Source organism: Bombina bombina, chromosome 6 (assembly GCF_027579735.1).
Source record: "Bombina bombina isolate aBomBom1 chromosome 6, aBomBom1.pri, whole genome shotgun sequence".
NCBI classification, from domain to species: domain Eukaryota; kingdom Metazoa; phylum Chordata; class Amphibia; order Anura; family Bombinatoridae; genus Bombina; species Bombina bombina.
This window is the reverse complement of record NC_069504.1, coordinates 661,414,024-661,437,522: the sequence shown is the minus strand read 5'-3', so window position 1 is coordinate 661,437,522 and position 23,499 is coordinate 661,414,024. Positions and strand designations below refer to the sequence as shown.

The following is a 23,499-nucleotide window of genomic DNA, read 5'->3' as shown; positions in this document are numbered from 1 at the left end:
CAAATGTAAGAGAAAAAAACAACATATAAAGCAAAATTATCAATTTCCTTATATGGCAGTTTCAGGAATGGGAAAAAAAATGCAAACAGCCCTCTTTGTCATCGAATGTAACTACGCAAAAAAATCTTGCGCCAAAAATGACGCAATATACTTTGGCATTTTGCGCCCTCGCAAGCCTAATTCTGCTGCAAATTTAAAATGACATTCAATTGAAAAAAAGACTATACCCCAGGTAAGAAATACATTTTTTCTAAAAAATGCATTTCCCAGATATGAAACGGACAGTCTGCAAAAGGAAATAAACTGAAAACCTGAATCATGGCAAATATAAGTACAATACATATATTTAGAACTTTATATAAATTCATAAAGTAATGGAATATGAGAGTATATTGTCGATCTGAAAAGGGAGGTAGGAGATGAATCTCTACGACCGATAACAGAGAACCTATGAAATAGATCTCCCGTGAGGAAAACCACTGCATTCAATAGGTGATACTCCCTTCACATCCCTCTGACATTCACTGTACTCTGAGAGGAATCGGGCTTCAAAATGCTGAGAATCGCATATCAATGTAGAAATCTTAGCACAAACTTACTTCACCACCTCCATAAGAGGCAATGTTTGTAAAACTGAATTCTGGGTGTGGTGAGGGGTGTATTTATAGGCATTTTGAGGTTTGGGAAACTTTGTCCCACCTGGTAGGATTGTATATCCCACACGTCACTAGCTCATGGACAATTTCATTGAAAGAAAAAAGAAAATTTATGCTTACCTGATAAATGTATTTCTTTTTTGACACAAGTCCATGGATCATCTTAATTACTAATGGGATATTCACCTCCTGGTCAGCAGGAGGCGGCAAAGAGCACCACAGCAGAGCTGATAAATAGCTCCTCCCTTCCCTCCCACTCCAGTCATTCAACCAAAGTTTGGAAGAGAAAGGAAAAATCAAGATGCAGAGGTGTCTGAAGTTTACAAAAACCCAAAAACCTGTCTTACAAGAACAGGGCGGGCCGCGGACTTATCGTGTCAAAAAAGAAATACATTTATCAGGTAAGCATACATTTTCTTTTCTTTTTTAAGACACTGAGTCCATGGATCATCTTAATTACTAATGAGAATCAATACCAAAGCTAGAGTACACAGATGATACGGGAGGGACAAGACAGGGAACCTAAACGGAAGGCACCACTGCTCGAAGAACCTTTCTCCCAAAAACAGCCTCAGACGAGGCAAACATATCGAATTTGAAAAACTTTGAAAAAGTGTGAAGAGAGGACCAAGTGGCAGCCTTGCTAATCTGTTCAACAGAAGCTTCACTTTTGAATGCCCATGAGGAAGAAACAGCTCTTGTGGAATGAGCCGTAATCCTCTTAGGAGGCTGTTATCCAGCAGTCTCATATGCAAAACGTATGATACTCTTCAACCAAAAAGAAAGAGAAGTAGCTGTAGCTTTCTGTCCCTTGTGTTTACCTGAGAAAACCACAAACAAAGATGAAGACTGAAAAAAATCCTTAGTCGCCTGCAAGTAAAATTTTAAAGCACGGAACACGTCCAAATTGTGCAAAAGTCTTTCCTTCTTAGAAGGATTAGGACACAAGGAAGGCACAACGATCTCCTGAATCAGAAGCAACCTTAGGAAGAAATCCTAATTTGGTATGTAACACTACCTTATCTGCATGGAAAATAAGATAAGGAGACTCATACTGCAAGGCCGAGAGTTCTGACACTCTCCGAGCAGAAGCAATAGCAACAAGAAATAAAACCTTCCAAGATAACAGCTTAATATCTAAGTAATGCATAGGCTCAAATGGAACCCCTTGAAGAACTTTGAGAACTAAATTAAGACTCCAAGGAGGAGTAACCGGTTTGAACACAGGCCTGATCCTGACCAAGGCCTGACAAAATGATTCTACATCCGGGACATCCGCCAGACGTTTGTGTAACAAAATAGATAAGGCTGAAATTTGACCCTTTCGGGAACTCGTCGATAAACCTTTCTCCAAACCTGGGGGCGGAGCTAGCTGCCTAGCAGAGAGGTCGCATGAGAGGAGAGCTCCGCACTTAAGTGATTAAAAACAAGTTTTTTTCCTACCAGGGGTCTCTGACCTATTACCTTTCCGGGTCTGTTCTATAATCCAGAACTTGTGGGTCACTACCAACCAGAAAGACCCTCCCAAATACGAGGCTTTCCCGTTTTCCTCCTGCCGCAAAGTCACACCGAGAGACATAGAGGCTGGTTCCTGTCCGCGGCTAGGAGGCCGAACCTACTTTCCAGATCTGCTGACCAACAACGCCGGAGGGTCAGGGCTCTGCTCCGGTGTGTTGGCCGCGAGAAGGATATCTCTGGATTGACCTTAAGCGGGTGCAGCACAGGCGCCCTTTACATACCCGCTTACCGGATTCCTGCAGCGGTCCCGCTATTGTGGCCTCCTTCTCAGTCTGCCCGGGACTACATCTGGCTTGGCGATTGCTCTGTGTGCTCATCCTTGACTACCGGTATATCTTTGGTGCTGTGGATAGTGGCACGAACCGGCTACTTCAGAAGTGGCGCGAACGGTGGCCATCTTGCTTTATCCTCCAGCCCCGCGGCCTGCCTGCACACGGGACTCAACGGGGAAGCTCTGTTCTGCGTCTGAGAGTGAGGGTGCCCAACTCTGCCTGGCCCGGCGATTACTGTAGATACAACAAGAAGATCATCTCAATCCTTCATTCCTGCATAGGCGGTTGGGTAAGAAACACTGTGCTCTCCATACCGTAGAGTATAGTCATTGTCACACTGCCTCTAACTTCGGTATACATAAACACACTGGCACATTTGGCTACCGTTACCCCTTTTGCTACGCATACCCACAAACATTTCAGAAGCCTCCTGCTTTTAGATTATATCTGACTTTCTACTTGTCTCCCTAAGACTGTGGCCTGTCTCACAAGATTGTCTCCATGTTTATTAGGATTTATTCAAGGGCCTCTCCTCAAACCTAGTAGATATAAGGCTGCTCCCCTCCTGTGAACATCTCCATACCACTAGCAGCCTTTCTACTTAGGCTTAAGTTATTGTATGTTACTACCATTTAATCAGCCTTTTAGGGTTATTACTTGCAACACTCCATATTGAACTTAGTGTGGAACTTTTGGCCTCCCTCATTCTCAACATAAACAGGGTGAAACATGCCCCTCTGACTTTCAGCAACCCTCACAAGTATAGGTCTGGACTTTTCAACATCCAGCAGGGCAGCACTAATCAATATTGTTTACATTTGTGGCTGCTGCATCAGCTTTGGTGTCCCTGGGCTGGCGGCCCAGGGTGTAGTGTTCTTTGTTAACTGCTTTAACATTTTTTCTTTTCACCACAGGGGTATTTCAGTACTGTTTTTTCTTATATACCAATGCCTTACTAAACCGGTATGTTTGGGTAATACTTTTAGAACTCATTTGTGTGACCACCCCTCACCTTCCCGCTCCTGCCCAGCTTGTCTGGGTGGGTCACCTCCCACTTCCCTCTCCCTTCCTTCGGGTCGCATCCTCATATTCCCCAAGGTGAGGGTCTGGTTTTAGGGTATTAGCGCTGCCATATCCTCTTGCTCACCCTCTGATACTAAATGTATGTGTTTGAATACCATGTTCCAGGTGTAACTAATACTTGAGGTCTGTGCTAGCCCCGCTCTCACAGTATACCACTAGCTATTTATGTTCTAATCCGATGTCATAGTTCAGCTCCTAGGATAATCTAGTTAAATGTTATAATCTTGTGCAAGTTTCTCACTGTTCTAATAACCTCTTTGTGTATAAGTGGTCAGGGTTGGGCCTCATTGTAGTCTCACGAGTCAGCATTGGATTACTCTATAGGGCTAACCATGTTGCACTTCTCCAGAAAAAACTGCAAGACCCCGGCGGCCTCGAAAAAGAATGTTCTAGATCATTTCTCACAGTCACGCAAGGTATCTAATACAGAGAGGAAGGATGTCAGCGATCCCGAGTCGCAGGATGAGGGTTCACAGTCGAGTTCCCAGTCTGCTGCTCACCTTAATCACTACATTACTGCAAGTACTCTACAAAAGCTGCTCGCAGCCCAGACCAAATCTATTATGGCTGAGATCCAGAGAAGTTCAGCTGAACTTAAGATATAGCCGAAATTGGCGAGAGAGTGGATTCCCTTGAGAGGCAACAGGATGATCTGGCTACAGACCACTCGAACCTGCTGTCTTATGCTGAAAGCCTAGCAGAACAAATTTCCCAGCTCGAGCTAAAGCTAGCTGAAATGGAAGATAGAGCCAGGAGGAGCAATGTCCGGTTCAGAGGCATTCCAGAGACGGTCGCCACGGGCGATCTACAGGATTTCCTTATTCACCACTTTATTGGGCCCCCTGGAGGGTAACAAGCATGCTATGGAAAGAGCCCACAGGGCCCTCAGACCTCGATCAGTGTCATCCGACAAACCAAGAGATGTGGTGGTATGTTTTCATCACTTTACCTTTAAGGACCGTTTAATGCAAGCAGCCTACAGTAAACCCACCCTTCCTGACACCTTTAAAGATATACAACTCCTGCCGGACCTTTCCTCTCACACTCTACAGCAACGGAAGCTTTATGCCCCAATTACTACCCAACTGAGGAAGGCTGGTGTCAAGAACAGGTGGGTATTCCCCACTAAACTTATCGTGACGAGGGACAACCAGACTCACATAGTGTCCTCCCCCTCCATGGGGAGTACTCTCCTGGCCAACTGTGGTCTTCAAGCTGCTCCGGTAAATCAAGAAGAAGCCCGCTCCAGATTGCGGGTTTCGGCCCCTGAGTGGACTCTTAAGGAACAAAGGCCGAAGCGCCCAAAACCTAACCCCCCTGACCACATCCAGAGGCCTCAAGCCTCTCCTACCTGAAGTCACCTCACTACATCCAGTTATTAGTGTCATGTTAAAATGTTGTTAGCTTGCCTGTCTGATGTTTTGTCAATGTTTTTGCAACTAGTCTTAGTTAGAGTTTGAACATTCTTTAGTTTATTATTCTACATAATTTCTTGTAGAGAGCAGGGCTACCCACACTAGCCTCATTTCTTTTCAGGTTGTGATAGCTCCCCCCCCCAATTCTTGGTGCCCATCTTAGGGCCCACATAGGTGGACTATTTCCACTTGTTTCCCTCTTTTTCCCTTCCCTACCCCTCTAACCAGTTCTTAATTCCCTCCCCTGCCTCTTCCCTCGTAAAAAGGGCGTTGAATGGCCCCCCTCAGGTTCCTGAATACTCTGGGAAAGAGATGCCTTCTATCCCGTTCCCTACATCATCATAGGGCGTATGTGGCTTTTCTTCAAGTGACGCACCTCCTGGCCGATCCCCCCCCCCTACACACAGCTAGGGACTTCCCGGTTTTTGAGGCAGCTTCCTTTACTAAAAAAGCTAGAGGAGTAGCCATCCTAGTACACAAGAGGGTGGCCTATGAGCCCCTTCTTGTGCTCAGAGACCCTCAGGCCAGATACCTTATCCCTGTATGCAATTTAGACCATGTCACATACACCCTGGTTTCAATCTACCTCCCAAACTCACTCCAACCTAGGTACCTACGGAAAATCCTCCTAAAAGAAGATAAGGTTAAACAGGGCAAGGTAATTCTTGCAGGCGACTTTAATATGGTGTGGGATGGGAAGCTAGACTCATCGATCCCGGTTTTATCCCCGGAAGAGAGGGTCCAGATAACACCAGGAGGCTTCTCGACATTCTCCTTGAGGCCAGGAGGCTTAATAAGCCACTCGCAGTGCTTTCTTTGGACGCCGAGAAAGCTTTCGACCCCGTCCCTTGGGAGTACCTGTGGGGTGTCCTAGAGAGCTTCCAATTCCCTTCGCAAATAAAACAGGCGGTAAAGGCTCTTTATTCCTCTCCGGTAGCCTCAGAGGGTTGGGGTTCAACTCCACCCCTTTTTCTATTACTAATGGCACCCGACAAGGTTGCCCTCTTTCCCCTATCCTATTCTCACTGGCCATGGAACCCTTGGCCGCAGCTATCAGAGCAGACAGGGAGGTATCGGGAATCACCCTTCATGGTACGGTTCATAAGGTGGCCTTGTTTGCCGACGACACCACTCTGTTTTTCTCCAGGCCCTTGAGAGAGATCCCGAGGCTCCTGTCCCTCCTTGAGACGTTTAGCACCTTGTCGTATTACAAGCTAAACCACTCTAAATTAGAATTATTTACATTCGGGTTCCCCGAGTAAGTCTTTAAAAGTGGTAAAGAAATGGCAGGCTCTCAAATCCAAATATGCAGTAAAAAATCAAAATTTATTGGACAACGTTAAAGAGTTACACAGACATGGCAGTAAAAGCTAGAGCAAAAAATCTTACATGTTTCGCGCCCCCTACAGGCACTTAAGCTAGAGCAAAAAATCTTACATGTTTCGCGCCCCCTACAGGCACTTAAGTGCCTGTAGGGGGCGCAAAACATGTAAGATTTTTTGCTCTAGCTTTTACTGCCATGTCTGTGTAACTTTTTAACGTTGTCCATTAAATTTTGATTTTTTACTGCATATTTGGATTTGAGAGTCTGCCATTTCTTTACCGTTTGTGATATTCCTGGCTTCCTGATGCTCTGCGCTCCCGGCTACGGCTCTCCGTGCTCTTGTTGCCTTCAACTTGGAACTTTTTTTCATGCCGCATTGCTTAACGGTTTGCTCTCTAAAACTGACTTCCGGTTTGCGGGGGACTGACAGGCTGCGTTTGCCGTTTGTTGTACTCAAAGTCTCTAAAAGTCTCTGTGAAAAAACAGAATTTATGTTTACCTGATAAATTTCTTTCTCCAACGGTGTGTCCGGTCCACGGCGTCATCCTTACTTGTGGGATATTCTCTTCCCCAACAGGAAATGGCAAAGAGCCCAGCAAAGCTGGTCACATGATCCCTCCTAGGCTCCGCCTACCCCAGTCATTCGACCGACGTTAAGGAGGAATAATAGCATAGGAGAAACCATATGGTACCGTGGTGACTGTAGTTAAAGAAAATAAATTATCAGACCTGATTAAAAAACCAGGGCGGGCCGTGGACCGGACACACCGTTGGAGAAAGAAATTTATCAGGTAAACATAAATTCTGTTTTCTCCAACATAGGTGTGTCCGGTCCACGGCGTCATCCTTACTTGTGGGAACCAATACCAAAGCTTTAGGACACGGATGAAGGGAGGGAGCAAATCAGGTCACCTAAATGGAAGGCACCACGGCTTGCAAAACCTTTCTCCCAAAAATAGCCTCAGAAGAAGCAAAAGTATCAAACTTGTAAAATTTGGTAAAAGTGTGCAGTGAAGACCAAGTCGCTGCCCTACATATCTGATCAACAGAAGCCTCGTTCTTGAAGGCCCATGTGGAAGCCACAGCCCTAGTGGAATGAGCTGTGATTCTTTCGGGAGGCTGCCGTCCGGCAGTCTCGTAAGCCAATCTGATGATGCTTTTAATCCAAAAAGAGAGAGAGGTAGAAGTTGCTTTTTGACCTCTCCTTTTACCAGAATAAACAACAAACAAGGAAGATGTTTGTCTAAAATCCTTTGTAGCATCTAAATAGAATTTTAGAGCGCGAACAACATCCAAATTGTGCAACAAACGTTCCTTCTTTGAAACTGGTTTCGGACACAGAGAAGGTACGATAATCTCCTGGTTAATGTTTTTGTTAGAAACAACTTTTGGAAGAAAACCAGGTTTAGTACGTAAAACCACCTTATCTGCATGGAACACTAGATAAGGAGGAGAACACTGCAGAGCAGATAATTCTGAAACTCTTCTAGCAGAAGAAATTGCAACTAAAAACAAAACTTTCCAAGATAATAACTTAATATCAACGGAATGTAAGGGTTCAAACGGAACCCCCTGAAGAACTGAAAGAACTAAATTGAGACTCCAAGGAGGAGTCAAAGGTTTGTAAACAGGCTTGATTCTAACCAGAGCCTGAACAAAGGCTTGAACATCTGGCACAGCTGCCAGTTTTTTGTGAAGTAACACCGACAAGGCAGAAATCTGTCCCTTCAGGGAACTTGCCGATAATCCCTTTTCCAATCCTTCTTGAAGGAAGGATAGAATCCTAGGAATCTTAACCTTGTCCCAAGGGAATCCTTTAGATTCACACCAACAGATATATTTTTTCCAAATTTTGTGGTAAATCTTTCTAGTTACAGGCTTTCTGGCCTGAACAAGAGTATCGATAACAGAATCTGAGAAACCTCGCTTCGATAAAATCAAGCGTTCAATCTCCAAGCAGTCAGCTGGAGTGAAACCAGATTCGGATGTTCGAACGGACCCTGAACTAGAAGGTCTCGTCTCAAAGGTAGCTTCCAAGGTGGAGCCGATGACATATTCACCAGATCTGCATACCAAGTCCTGCGTGGCCACGCAGGAGCTATCAAGATCACCGACGCCCTCTCCTGATTGATCCTGGCTACCAGCCTGGGGATGAGAGGAAACGGCGGGAACACATAAGCTAGTTTGAAGGTCCAAGGTGCTACTAGTGCATCCACTAGAGCCGCCTTGGGATCCCTGGATGTGGATAGCAGACAGGTGGCAGGAGTGAGACTCCGCCCATAGAATAATCTTGGTCACTTCTTCCATCGCTAGGGAACTCCTTGTTCCCCCCTGATGGTTGATGTACGCAACAGTCGTCATGTTGTCTGATTGAAACCGAATGAACTTGGTCCTCGCTAGCTGAGGCCAAGCCTTGAGAGCATTGAATATCGCTCTCAGTTCCAGAATATTTATCGGTAGAAGAGATTCTTCCCGAGACCAAAGACCCTGAGCTTTCAGGGATCCCCAGACCGCGCCCCAGCCCATCAGACTGGCGTCGGTCGTGACAATGACCCACTCTGGTCTGCGGAATGTCATCCCTCGTGACAGGTTGTCCAGGGACAGCCACCAACGGAGCGAGTCTCTGGTCCTCTGATTTACTTGTATCTTTGGAGACAAGTCTGTATAGTCCCCATTCCACTGACTGAGCATGCACAGTTGTAATGGTCTTAGATGAATGCGCGCAAAAGGAACTATGTCCATTGCCGCTACCATCAACCCGATCACTTCCATGCACTGAGCTACGGAAGGAAGAGGAACGGAATGAAGTATCCGACAAGAGTCCAGAAGCTTTGTCTTTCTGGCCTCTGTTAGAAAAATCCTCATTTCTGAGGAGTCTATAATTGTTCCCAAGAAGGGAACCCTTGTTGACGGGGATAGAGAACTCTTTTCCACGTTCACTTTCCAGCCGTGAGATCTGAGAAAGGCCAGGACGATGTCCGTGTGAGCCTTTGCTCGAGGGAGGGACGACGCTTGAATCAGAATGTCGTCCAGGTAAGGTACTACTGCAATGCCCCTTGGTCTTAGCACCGCTAGAAGGGACCCTAGTACCTTTGTGAAAATCCTTGGAGCAGTGGCTAATCCGAAAGGAAGCGCCACAAACTGGTAATGTTTGTCTAGGAATGCAAACCTTAGGAACCGATGATGTTCCTTGTGGATAGGAATATGTAGATACGCATCCTTTAAATCCACCGTGGTCATGAATTGACCTTCCTGGATGGAAGGAAGGATAGTTCGAATGGTTTCCATCTTGAACGATGGGACCTTGAGAAATTTGTTTAAGATCTTGAGATCTAAGATTGGTCTGAACGTTCCCTCTTTTTTGGGAACTATGAACAGATTGGAGTAGAACCCCATCCCTTGTTCTCTTAATGGAACAGGATGAATCACTCCCATTTTTAACAGGTCTTCTACACAATGTAAGAACGCCTGTCTTTTTATGTGGTCTGAAGACAACTGAGACCTGTGGAACCTCCCCCTTGGGGGAAGTCCCTTGAATTCCAGAAGATAACCCTGGGAGACTATTTCTAGCGCCCAAGGATCCAGAACATCTCTTGCCCAAGCCTGAGCGAAGAGAGAGAGTCTGCCCCCCACCAGATCCGGTCCCGGATCGGGGGCCAATATTTCATGCTGTCTTGGTAGCAGTGACAGGTTTCTTGGCCTGCTTTCCCTTGTTCCAGCCCTGCATTGGTCTCCAAGCTGGCTTGGCTTGAGAAGTATTACCCTCTTGCTTAGAGGACGTAGCACTTTGGGCTGGTCCGTTTTTACGAAAGGGACGAAAATTAGGTCTATTTTTTGCCTTGAAAGGCCTATCCTGAGGAAGGGCGTGGCCCTTACCCCCAGTGATATCAGAGATAATCTCTTTCAAGTCAGGGCCAAACAGCGTTTTCCCCTTGAAAGGAATGTTTAGTAACTTGTTCTTGGAAGACGCATCAGCCGACCAAGATTTCAACCAAAGCGCTCTGCGCGCCACAATAGCAAACCCAGAATTCTTAGCCGCTAACCTAGCCACTTGCAAAGTGGCGTCTAGAGTGAAAGAATTAGCCAATTTGAGAGCATTGATTCTGTCCATAATCTCCTCGTAAGGAGGAGAATCACTATCGAGCACCTTAATCAGTTCATCAAACCAGAAATATGCAGCTGTAGTGACAGGGACAATGCATGAAATGGGTTGTAGAAGGTAACCCTGCTGAACAAACATCTTTTTAAGCAAACCTTCTAATTTTTTATCCATAGGATCTTTGAAAGCACAACTATCCTCTATGGGAATAGTGGTGCGTTTGTTTAAAGTAGAAACCGCTCCCTCGACCTTGGGGACTGACTGCCATAAGTCCTTTCTGGGGTCGACCATAGGAAACAATTTTTTAAATATGGGGGGAGGGACGAAAGGAATACCGGGCCTTTCCCATTCTTTATTAACAATGTCCGCCACCCGCTTGGGTATAGGAAAAGCTTCTGGGAGCCCCGGCACCTCTAGGAACTTGTCCATTTTACATAGTTTCTCTGGGATGACCAAATTTTCACAATCATCCAGAGTGGATAATACCTCCTTAAGCAAAATTCGGAGATGTTCCAACTTAAATTTAAATGTAATCACATCAGATTCAGCCTGCTGAGAAATGTTCCCTAAATCAGTAATTTCTCCCTCAGACAAAACCTCCCTGGCTCCCTCAGATTGGGTTAGGGGCCCTTCAGAGATATTAATATCAGCGTCGTCATGCTCTTCAGTAACTAAAACAGAGCAGCCACGCTTACGCTGACAAGGGTTCATTTTGGCTAAAATGTTTTTGACAGAATTATCCATTACAGCCGTTAATTGTTGCATAGTAAGGAGTATTGGCGCACTAGATGTACTAGGGGCCTCCTGAGTGGGCAAGACTCGTGTAGACGAAGGAGGGAATGATGCAGTACCATGCTTACTCCCCTCACTTGAGGAATCATCTTGGGCATCATTGTCATTATCACATAAATCACATTTATTTAAATGAATAGGAATTCTGGCTTCCCCACATTCAGAACACAGTCTATCTGGTAGTTCAGACATGTTAAACAGGCATAAACTTGATAAGAAAGTACAAAAAACGTTTTAAAATAAAACCGTTACTGTCACTTTAAATTTTAAACTGAACACACTTTATTACTGCAATTGCGAAAAAACATGAAGGAATTGTTCAAAATTCACCAAATTTTCACCACAGTGTCATAAAGCCTTAAAAATATTGCACACCAAATTTGGAAGCTTTAACCCTTAAAATAACGGAACCGGAGCCGTTTTAAGCTTTAACCCCTTTACAGTCCCAGGTATCTGCTTTGCTGAGACCCAACCAAACCCAAAGGGGAATACGATACCAAATGACGCCTTCAGAAGTCTTTTCTAAGTATCAGAGCTCCTCTCACATGCGACTGCATGCCATGCCTCTCAAAAACAAGTGCGCCACACCGGCGCGAAAATGAGACTCTGCTTATGCTTTGGGAAAGCCCCTAAGAAATAAGGTGTCTAATACAGTGCCTGCCGATATTATTATATCAAAATACCCAAATAAAATGATTCCTCAAGGCTAAATATGTGTTAATAATGAATCGATTTAGCCCAAAAAAGTCTACAGTCTAAATAAGCCCTTGTGAAGCCCTTATTTACGATCGTAATAAACATGGCTTACCGGATCCCATAGGGAAAATGACAGCTTCCAGCATTACATCGTCTTGTTAGAATGTGTCATACCTCAAGCAGCAAGAGACTGCACACTGTTCCCCCAACTGAAGTTAATTGCTCTCAACAGTCCTGTGTGGAACAGCCATGGATTTTAGTTACGGTTGCTAAAATCATTTTCCTCATACAAACAGAACTCTTCATCTCTTTTCTGTTTCTGAGTAAATAGTACATACCAGCACTATTTGAAAATAACAAACTCTTGATTGAATAATGAAAAACTACAGTTAAACACTAAAAAACTCTAAGCCATCTCCGTGGAGATGTTGCCTGTACAACGGCAAAGAGAATGACTGGGGTAGGCGGAGCCTAGGAGGGATCATGTGACCAGCTTTGCTGGGCTCTTTGCCATTTCCTGTTGGGGAAGAGAATATCCCACAAGTAAGGATGACGCCGTGGACCGGACACACCTATGTTGGAGAAACACAAATTTATTCCTAATAATAAGTACATCTCCCACCTTGGTGTTAAACTATCCAACTCACTCCCCAAAATAATTGGCCGAACTTCAGTCCCTGAACTCAAGGTGGAACTTTAAATGCATCTCTTGGTTAGGCCGCATTGCGGCCTTAAAAATGAGTTACCTCCATAAGCTGACATATGCTTTGCGTTGTCTGCCAATCAGGGTGCCCAGAACTCTCCTCATTCAGTTCCAGAGCGCTTGCACTAAGTACATATGGCAAGGTAAACCTCCTAGGGTTGCTCACAATATTTTACAGTACCCTAGAATGCATGGGGGGGTGGCTTCCCCCTCTAGCTTCAGGTATGCGGATGCTGCCATGCTCACACATATCTCCCAATGGGGAGTTAAAGCCTCTGATAGTAAGTGGAGGACGATTGAACAAGCCTCCTTACCGCATAATCTCATTTTGAGGGACCTAATCTGGGCACCACCTCACTGTAGAAGAAATTTAGAGGTTGCTAATCCGTTAATTCGGGAATGCCAGACTGCCCGGGACCGCTTGTGACACAACCCTAAGGTGGCTCCCCACCCGTCCCCAATTACCTGACTCACACCCGACCTCCTGGTCTAGGCTGGGTGTTACGAGAGTGGCAGACCTTCGGTCTACATCATCTCAGGCAACTTTTGTTCCTTATAGTCAACTTGATGTCTCCCCATCTACCCCATCGTAAATGAAATTCGAATACACGAGGGTTACTAGCCTTCTGTCGAAATGGGGTTTTAAACCCTCCTCGCCCCGACAAATGGGAAACCAGGTGGCAGCAAGGGTTGCGGCTAGGTAAGCCTTTATCCCTAAACTACACCCTCATGGAAGGCGCGACACCAGCTGATAAAGCCCCACACATTCAAAAATGGGAGCGGAGGTTAGATTTTATAGCTCCCCTCACAGAGTGGCAACGCACTCTCTTATCAACGAAAAAAAACTCCACTGCATCACCATTTTAGAAACCTATATAAAGGTACTCACGCATTGGTACCATGTCCCAGATCGTCTTGCAGAAATCTTTCCTAAGGCCTCCCCAGTCTGCTGGAGAGACTGCCTGCATACTGATGACATGATCCACATCTGGTGGAGCTGTCCTAAGCTCAAGCCCATCTGGAACAAATGTTTCTCAACATTAACTAGTTTAGGTATCAACCTTGCTAGAACTCCCGAGACGGCCCTATTTCACCTAGGCACATGTAAATTACCCAAACATTATGACTCCTTAAGTATTTATCTGCTCTCGGCGGTTAAACTTAACATAGCGAGATCTTGAAAAAGATCTCTCCCCCCAGTTTGGTCGGATATTGTAATAACTATGGCTTGTATATACTCCATGGAGAAAAACATATATTATACCTCTGGTAGATCTGATTTTTTTTTAACTAGTCTGGTCTGACTGGAAGGGTATGTTTGACACACTTTGGCTCCCTAGCTTCGATACTTAGGCTAAAACGTTCCTCGACATATTAATAGAGCTCCTTGCCCCACCTTCGTTATACCCGATTTGACTTCCCTTGTGAGGTGTCCCCCCCCCCCCCCAAAGATTCCCCAGCTTCCCACCCCCCCCCTCGCCTCTTCCCCAGTATTGCCTTATTTCTTAATGAGATAATGGTATCTTTCTTATATAAGTTTTAACGTCAAGATTGTATTGGCTGCTTTCTTCATTTCAGTGTATTTGAATTTGATGTACGAGTTGCTCGTACAGTTTTCTTTTTTTTTTTCCCCCCCCCCCTAAAAACCAATAAAAATTTCTTGAATAAAAAAAAAAAAAAAAACCCTTTCTCCAAACCTTTCAGGAGAAAAGACAAAATCCTGGGAACCCTAACTCTACTCCAAGAGTAGCCCTTGGAATCACACCAATAGAGATATTTCCGCCAAGTCTTATAATAAATCTTTCTAGTTACAGGTTTACGAGCCTGAATTATAGTCTCTATAACAGACTTAGAAAAACCCAGCTTGGATAGAATTAAGTGTTCAATCTCCAAGCAGTCAGCTTCGGAGAAACTTGATTTGGGTAAAGGAAGGGCCCCTGAATCAGAAGATCTTTCCTCAACGGAAGTCTCCAAGGTGGTAGAGATGTCATCTCTACTAAGTCTGCATACCAAATCCTGCGAGGCCAGGCCAGTGCTATGAGAATCACCAAGGCCCTCTCCTGTTTGATTCGAGCGATTACTCGAGGAAGAAGAGCAAATGGAGGAAACAGGTATGCTAGATTGACATTCCAAGGAGCCACCAGAGCATCTGTCAGTTCCGCCTGGAGATCCCTGGATCTCGACCCGTATCTCGGGAGCTTGGCATTCTGTTGCAATGCCATGAGATCTAATTCCGGCTGACCCCACTTGAGAATCAGGCTGGAAAACTCTCCCGGATGGAGTTCCCACTCCCCCTGGAGAAAGGTCTGCCTTCTCAGGAAATCCGCATCCCAGTTGTCCACCCCTGGGATGTGGATGGCCGACAGACAGCAAGAATGGACCTCCGCCCATTGAATTATTTTGCATATCTCTGTCATCGCCAAGGAACTCCTCGTTCCCCCCTGATGATTGATGTAGGCCACTGACGTTATGTTGTCCGACAGGAACCTGATAAACTGTGCAGAGGCTAACAGAGGCCAGGCCAGAAGAGCATTGTAGATCGCTCTTAGTTCCAGAATGTTTATGGGTAACGCAGTCTCCGACTGAGTCCATATTTCCTGAGCCTTTAGAGAACCCCAGACTGCTCCCCAGCCTAGAAGGCTGGCATCTGTTGTCACAATCACCCAAGAAGGTCTGCGAAAGCATGTTCCCTGGGAGAGATGATCCAGAGACAACCACCATTGAAGAGAGTCCCTTGTCTCCTGCTGCAGGAGAAGATGAGGAGACAAGTCCGAATAATCTCCGTTCCACTGTCTCAGCATGTTCAACTGCAGAGCTCTGAGATGGAAACGAGCAAATGGGATAATGTCGATAGCTGCCACCATCAACCTGATTAACTCCATGCATTGAGCCACTAATGGCCGAAGAGTGGACTGAAGGGCTATACAAGTATCGATAATCTTTAATTTCCTGACCTCCGTCAGAAAAATCTTCATAGACAGAGAGTCTATAATGGTTCCTAGGAAAGTTACCCTTGTGCTTGGAACTAAGGAAATCTTTTCTAAATTTACCTTCCATCCGTGGGATCTTAGGAAGGACAACACTAAGTCTGTGTGGGATCTTGCTAGCTGAAAGGATGGCGCCTGAACTAGAATGTCGTCCAGATAAGGCGCCACTGCAATGCCCTTTGATCGAAGTACCGCAACAGAGATCGCAGAACCTTTGTGAAGATTCTGGTGGCTGTGGCAAGACCGAAAGGAAGAGCCACAAACTGATATTGTTTGTCCAGAAAGGCACACCTTAAGAATTTGTGATGATCACTGTGAATGGGAACATGTAGATACGCGTCCTTTAAATCTAATGTCACAAATTGACCCTCCTGGATCAATGGAAGGATGGAACGAATAGTTTCTATCTTGAAGGACGGTACCGAGAAACTTGTTTAGACTCTTAAGGTCAAGAATTGGTCTAAAGGTTCCCCCTTTTTTGGGAACCACAAACAGATTGGAATAAAACCCCAGTCCGTGCTCCTCAATTGGAACGGAAACAATCACTCCCAGAGCGGAGAGGTCTCCTACACAATGTAAGAATGCCTCTCTCTTTGTCTGGTCTGCAGATAATCTTGAAAGTAGAAATCTGCCTCTGGGAGGAAAAACTTTGAACTCCAGTTTGTATCCTTGAGACACTTTTTCTATTGCCCAGGTATCCTGGACATCCCGGACCCAGGCTTGAACGAAAAAAGAAAGTCTGCTCCCTACCAGATCCGGTTCCGGATCGGGGGCATGCCCTTCATGTGGTCTTGGAATCACTAACCGGCTTCTTGGACTGTTTTCCTTTGTTCCAAGACTGGCTGGGCCTCCATGTAGGCTTAGACTGTTCCTGCTTAGAGGAGGAAGAAAAAGAATTTCCTTTGAAATTTTCGAAAGGAACGAAAATTACTTTCTCGTCCTTTTTGTTTATTTCTCTTGTCTTGCGGGAGAAGATGACCCTTACCGCCCGTAATATCAGAAATAATTTCTGCATCCGCAGACTAAGATTTTAACCATAAGGCTCTGCGGGCTAAAATAGAGAAACTCGATAACTTCGCTCCCAATTTGATAACTTGAAGGGAAGCGTCCTAAATAAAGGCATTAGCCAGCTTAAGAGCCTTTATCCTATCTTGGATCTCATCCAAAGAAGTCTCAGTCCTGTGGGCCTCAGACAGCGCATCAAACCAATATGCTACCGCACTAGTGACGGTGGCAATGCACACAGCTGAATGCCACTGCAGACCATGGTGAACGTAAATCGTCTCGAGTAACCCCTCTAATTTCTTATCCATTGGGTCTTTGAAAACAGAACTATCCTCTATGGGAATAGTAGTTCTTTTAGCTAAGGTGGGAATAGTAGTTCTTTTAGCTAAGGTAGAAACAGCTCCTTTTACCTTAGGAGCAGTTTGCCAAGTCTCCTTAACAGAATCGGCTACTGGAAACATTTTATTAAAAATAGGAAAGGGAGAAAAAGGGATGACCGGTCTCTCCCACTCCTTAGCAATGATTTCAGTAGCTCTTTTAGGGACTGGAAATACATCTGTATAGGAAGGAACTTCAAAATATTTGTCAAGTTTACTAGACTTTTGAGGGACAACCACCACTGTGGAGTCACTATCGTCCAAAGTAATTAAAACCTCTCTGAGTAACAGACGAAGGTGATCAAGTTTAAATCTGAAAGATACCACCTACATGTCTGTCAGAGGTAACAAATCCTCTGAATCAGAAATTTCTCCTTCAGAAACTACTGCAGTACCCTCCTCTCTGTGTTACTGGGAGGATACTTCTGAAACAGCAACAATTACATATGAAAGCTCGCTTACAGAATGCCTGGCTTTTCTCTTACGTTCACCCTGCAACATTGGAAAAGCAGACAAGGCATCAAAAATAGTAGAAGACATAAGAGAAGCTATGTCTTGCAAAGAAATCCCTGCAGAGACTATAGCTGAAGTGCAAGGCACTGCTTGAGAGGGCGGTAAACTTTAGGACGCTTGGGGAGAAAGCTGCGGCATAAATTGACCATCCTCAGACTCCTGGACAACATCTGCTTTAGAAGAGATTAGCTCTGAAAAAATCTGATCCCTATAACTCAAAGTCCTTTGAACACATGAAGGACAGAAAGGGATTGGTGGTCCACATTAGCATCAAAACATAAAGCACAGACATCTTGCAAGTCCCCTTGATCCATGCTTGCACACAAATTGTCAAATAAGCAAAAGTAATCAAAATTATTGGAAAAATTAACTAAGAAAAAAACGATACTGTCTCTTTAAATATAAAACGGTCCTTTTTCTTTCTTGCAAACTGTCAGCTTAAATAACGTTTACTTATGTTGCAAAAAAATAATACAAGCACTAACCTCTACACCTCAGCATTCTGCTGAAGTGCTCCTACCTTACTTTAGATCGATATAAGACTCCTTTATCCTGTCTGCAGATGATCCTTTAAACGATAACAACAGCTATTATAACAGAAGAAAACCATGTCTGTACTAGCAACGCATGTTCCCCATGTGACTCCAGAAACAGACCGGTCAAACTCTAGTACGGATTTCCTAATGCGCACTTACCTCAGCTTCTCTACAAACTGAAGCGCTACAGAGATCCGCGCAAAAACCGGAAGGACCTCCAATCATGAGCGTGACCTATACCGCTCCTACTAAAATCAAGTGGAACCACCATAGCCATAAAAAAGCAGCTTAACCTCTTAAGCCCCAGTGCCTTGGCATATCACACTGCCCAAATAGTTTTTCCCTCTTGAAAAAAACGTTTTAATGTCCCAACATAAAGCACCACATTAATAAAGTGCCCCTTATGTTCAATGTGCTAAATAAACTTCTGAGTCCTTTCCCAGAAAATTAAGGTAGCACTTACCTTGACTTCTGCCTGACAGCAAGGCAGCTCTCAGGCTTGAGAGGTCATATCCCTCACATCGACCTGAGGAGAATAAAATGCTGAGTTAAGAATTACCTCAGACTGAAGAATATAGGGCAGCAAGAAACATGGGAGGTGCAGTGAGAATTATGTCCCACAAGTTCCCATTGCTCTAAAGCCACCAAAGCTCTACTGTAGAGACTGATATGGACTACAGCTACACCCTAGGACAAAGCAGTACCACCTTGCAATACTTTAAAAATAATAAACTCTTGATTGAAGAATCTAATCTAACACCTCACTTTACCTCTTCCTATCACTAATGTAGGCAAAGAGAATGACTAGAGAGAGAGGGAAGGGAGGAGCTATTTATCAGCTCTGCTGTGGTGCTCTTTGCCTCCTCCTGCTGACCAGGAGGTGAATATCCCATTAGTAATTAAGATGATCCGTGGACTCATCGTGTCTTAAAAAAGAAATAACTTCCTAAATATGTTTCCCAATTTTGAAACGGATAGTCTGCAAAAGGAAATATACATAAATCTGACTCATGGCAAATATAAGTACAATACATATATTTAAAACTTTATATTAATATATAAAGTGCCAAACCATAGCTGAGAGTGTCTTAAGTAATGAAAAATACTTACCGAAAGATACCCATCCACATATAGCAGATAGCCAAACCAGTACTGAAAAAGTATCAGTAAAGGTAATGGAACATGAGAGTATATCGTCGATCTGAAAAGGGAGGTAGGAGATGAATCTTTACGACCGATAAGAGAGAATCTTTGAAAAGAATTCCGTGAGGAAAACCATAGAATCATTAGGTGATACTCTCTTCACACCCCTCTGACAAACACTGTACTCTGAGAGGAATCGGGCTTCAAAATGCTGAGAAGCACATATCACAGAAGAAAATAAAGCACAAACTTACTTCACCACCTCCATAGGAGGCAAAGTTTGTAAAACAATTGTGGGTGTGATGAGTGGTGTATTAATAGGCATTTTGAAGTTTGGGAAACTTTGCCCCTCCTGGTAGGATTGTATATACCATACGTCACTAGCTCATGGACTCTTGATAATTACATGAAAGAAAAAGCTGGCACTCAACACAACTCAGAATATTGGAATATAAACAATATAATGCTTTACCTTGCAAGATACTAGTTGTCTTGAAGGTACCTCAAAAGGGCACCCACCCACCAAAGAGTAAGGCCACATCTCAGAGCCCAGGATGCAGACTCACATGATGGAAGGCTGAAGTAAGATTATAGCCTACATCATCTTACTCTAAATAGCTAGAAACAAAACTGAAGTCAGCAGGATGAGAAGGAGGGTAAGGAAAACTATGAGGAAAGAGTGAGAAAGAAGCGTCTGAACATTTAGATTTCCAAGAAAGCAGGAAACCCTAAACTCACCATTTCCTAAATATAATAGCCATAAATTATGAGAGAAATAAAATGTATCAAAGTTCAAAGAAAACCACTGAAAATAACTTTTAGGGATAGTTGATAGAGATAGTTGATGACAGGTCAGTTGATTGTGACTATTTTTTTAATCAAACTCACCAATTGGAGTACTGTGCCTTCGGGGTCCTCTCTTTAACTGACCAATCATAGGTGGAGTAACACTGTTTATTGGTTGAATTAAGTCCCCTTCTTTCGGTAGAGTAAAATGAAATGGTGTTTCTAGGAGCAAAAAAAAACAATGAAAGTCAACAAAACATTGGCATATCTTCATACCATAAAGCAATATACTTTTAAATATGTCTCAATTTGAGAAAACATAAAAGTGAGAGAACCAAAATCTTAAATTAATGTTTCACATTATTAACCCTTTAGTGACCATATCATTTTTCCATTTTCTTAACGTTAGGGACCAGGACTGCTATTAAATTTTTGCGGTTTAACTGTAATTTTCCTCTTACTCATTTACTGTACTCAAACATATTATATACTGTTTTTCTCACAATCAAATGGACTTTAAAGATACCATTAATTTTCATCATATCATAATTTACTATAATTTTTTTTTTTTTTAAATATGATGAAAAAATGGGGGGGGGGACTTTTTCTAACTCTGACCCCTAAGTAAAAAAAGGCAGGGGAGCTACTATGGAAATAAGTGGATTGAAATGAGATAAGTATCTCTATGCTAGAATAGACAGATGGTATTATAATGAAAATCCTATGGAAACAATCTAGAGAGCTACTAATATATATACAAAATTTCTAAAACTGTTAGAAAGATACAATATTGTGCAATAGATTTATAATTTTAATATGTAACTAATAAAAACCTGTAGCGAATCAACAGTAAGCAGTGTAGAAGACTGAAGTTATTTATTGTAGTCTATATAGATAATAAAAAATAATAAAATATAAAATACACGTATACTAATAATATTCTATATGCAGTATTTCTAATACAAAATAAAACCGTTAAGGTGCAATGCAAGAATTTGGAATGAACGATATGCGTTAAAACAATAGTATCACACTGCAGTGGATAAAAAGCAGAAAAAATGTTGGTAAAAAACAAAACTGTCTCTGGTAAAAAAAAGTCTCGGGTGACAAAATGTTCTTCCAAATTGCAAGTGCTTACGATCCAGAGGTGATCGAGTTAATATTTGTTGGAGCTAGCTTTTATTATAATGTTTTTACCTTTGCCTGTCTTGGTGTAAAGGAATCACACAGCAGTCCGTTTTTCTTCTGACTGTGAAGTTTGACCAGCGGGTAACTTTGGACTTCCGGGTCGTGTGCGGTGATCCATCTCGTTGGGGTGAATAATTTTTAGAGAGCGTTGATTGGGTGAAAAGGACCAGCCTCTATGTGTCCTTATCCCTTAGGAGGGTGTGCAAATTGTTTACTTAAGCAATAAATAAACTCTATATTAGCCGCTCTGGCCGCTTCCAAAATAGAGAGCTATAGAGAAATGTTCCTCCTTTTGTTGTACGGTCCGCTATTAGTAATAGCTTAGTGTGATCTTTCTACAACTTTGTAGATGGTATGTCCTTTAAGCTACTCTTGCAGCTACAAAGGTTTTTTAGATGGTGGTTGAGGATCCGAAAAACTGGAAGTTTGTGCACAAATAATTAGCTCAGAGTTGGCGATCTTTTTTCGTTATTCCTTTCTGGAGCAGTCTTATTGTCAACAGATCTTCTAAGCTACTATCGCAGCTTCAGAGTCTCTTTAGTGAAGATTGTGGGTCCAAAAGAGGACAGAAATATAAGCAGTATAACTCAATGTAATATTCTTTTTTGGAGCTGGCTGTTATGGGAAAATCTACGCGTTTCGGCCTGGGGCCTTTATCAAGATGCCCATAGAGAGTCAGATGCCGTCTTATATGTGATAAGCATGAGTTTGATTGGTGCATTCAATTTTTTTAGAGCCAATCGTTTTTTATTTTTTAACCCTTCAAAAATGGGCAAATGGGGGAATTGAAGAAAAACATTTTTACTTTTAGTCCAATATTGTTATAACACGTTTGCAATTTTGTTTACAGCTACTCTTGGTTTTGATTGTTTTTTAAGCATACAATATGAAAGAATCCAAATATAAAGGTATAAAATATTTGAAATATCTAAAAAGTGTATATAAAAAGGCTTCTTTGTATAACCTACTAATTTATGGTAATTACACTAAAAAATATATATATAAATATATATTATATTACTAGTAAATGGTAATGATATTAGGACAGTGGTTGAAAAACATAATTTATGTAAGAATCTACCTGATAAATTCATTTCTTTCATATTAGCAAGAGTCCATGAGCTAGTGACGTATGGGATATACATTCCTACCAGGAGGGGCAAAGTTTCCCAAACCTCAAAATGCCTATAAATACACCCCTCACCACACCCACAAATCAGTTTAACGTATAGCCAAGAAGTGGGGTGATAATAAAAAATAAGGAATTGGAATAATTGTGCTTTATACAAAAAAATCATAACCACCACAAAAAAGGGTGGGCCTCATGGACTCTTGCTAATATGAAAGAAATGAATTTATCAAGTAAGTTCTTACATAAATTATGTTTTCTTTCATGTAATTAGCAAGAGTCCATGAGCTAGTGACGTATGGGATAATGACTACCCAAGATGTGGATCTTCCACACAAGAGTCACTAGAGAGGGAGGGATAAAATAAAGACAGCCAATTCCGCTGAAAAAAATCCACACCCAAAACAAAGTTCAAATCTTATAATGAAAAAAAACTGAAATTATAAGCAGAAGAATCAAACTGAAACAGCTGCCTGAAGTACTTTTCTACCAAAAACTGCTTCAGAAGAAGAAAACACATCAAAATGGTAGAATTTAGTAAAAGTATGCAAAGAAGACCAAGTGGCTGCTTTACAAATCTGATCAACCGAAGCTTCATTCCTAAACGCCCAGGAAGTAGAAACTGACCTAGTAGAATGAGCTGTAATCCTTTGAGGCAGAGTTTTACCCGACTCGACATAAGCATGATGAATCAAAGATTTTAACCAAGATGCCAAAGAAATGGCAGAAGCCTTCTGACCTTTCCTAGAACCGGAAAAGATAACAAATAGACTAGAAGTCTTTCGGAAATCCTTAGTAGCTTCAACATAATATTTCAAAGCTCTAACTACATCCAAAGAATGCAACGACTTTTCCTTAGAATTCTTAGGATTAGGACACAATGAAGGAACCACAATTTCTCTACTAATGTTGTTAGAATTCACAACCGTAGGTAAAAATTTAAAAGAAGTTCGCAACACCGCCTTATCCTGATGAAAAATCAGAAAAGGAGACTCACAAGAAAGAGCAGATAATTCAGAAACTCTTCTAGCAGAAGAGATGGCCAAAAGAAACAAAACTTTCCAAGAAAGTAATTTAATATCCAGCGAATGCATAGGTTCAAACGGAGGAGCTTGAAGAGCCCCCAGAACCAAATTCAAACTCCAAGGAGGAGAAATTGACTTAATGACAGGTTTTATACGAACCAAAGCTTGTACAAAACAATGAATATCAGGAAGACTAGCAATCTTTCTGTGAAAAAGAACAGAAAGAGCAGAGATTTGTCCTTTCAAGGAACT

The 23,499-nt window shown here is 42.9% G+C and overlaps 1 protein-coding gene across 3 annotated transcripts in view; it reads right to left on the bottom strand.

Moving 5' to 3' along the window:
* The window catches only part of LOC128663412 (TP53-binding protein 1), an 816,604-nt gene that overhangs the window by 666,402 nt on the left and 126,703 nt on the right, over positions 1-23,499 (bottom strand). For all 3 annotated transcript variants that reach the window (XM_053717732.1, XM_053717733.1, XM_053717734.1), the window contains exon 3: positions 20,008-20,127. In XM_053717732.1, coding sequence (XP_053573707.1) covers positions 20,008-20,127 — 120 coding nt within the window. The remainder of the gene's footprint in view (positions 1-20,007; positions 20,128-23,499) is intronic.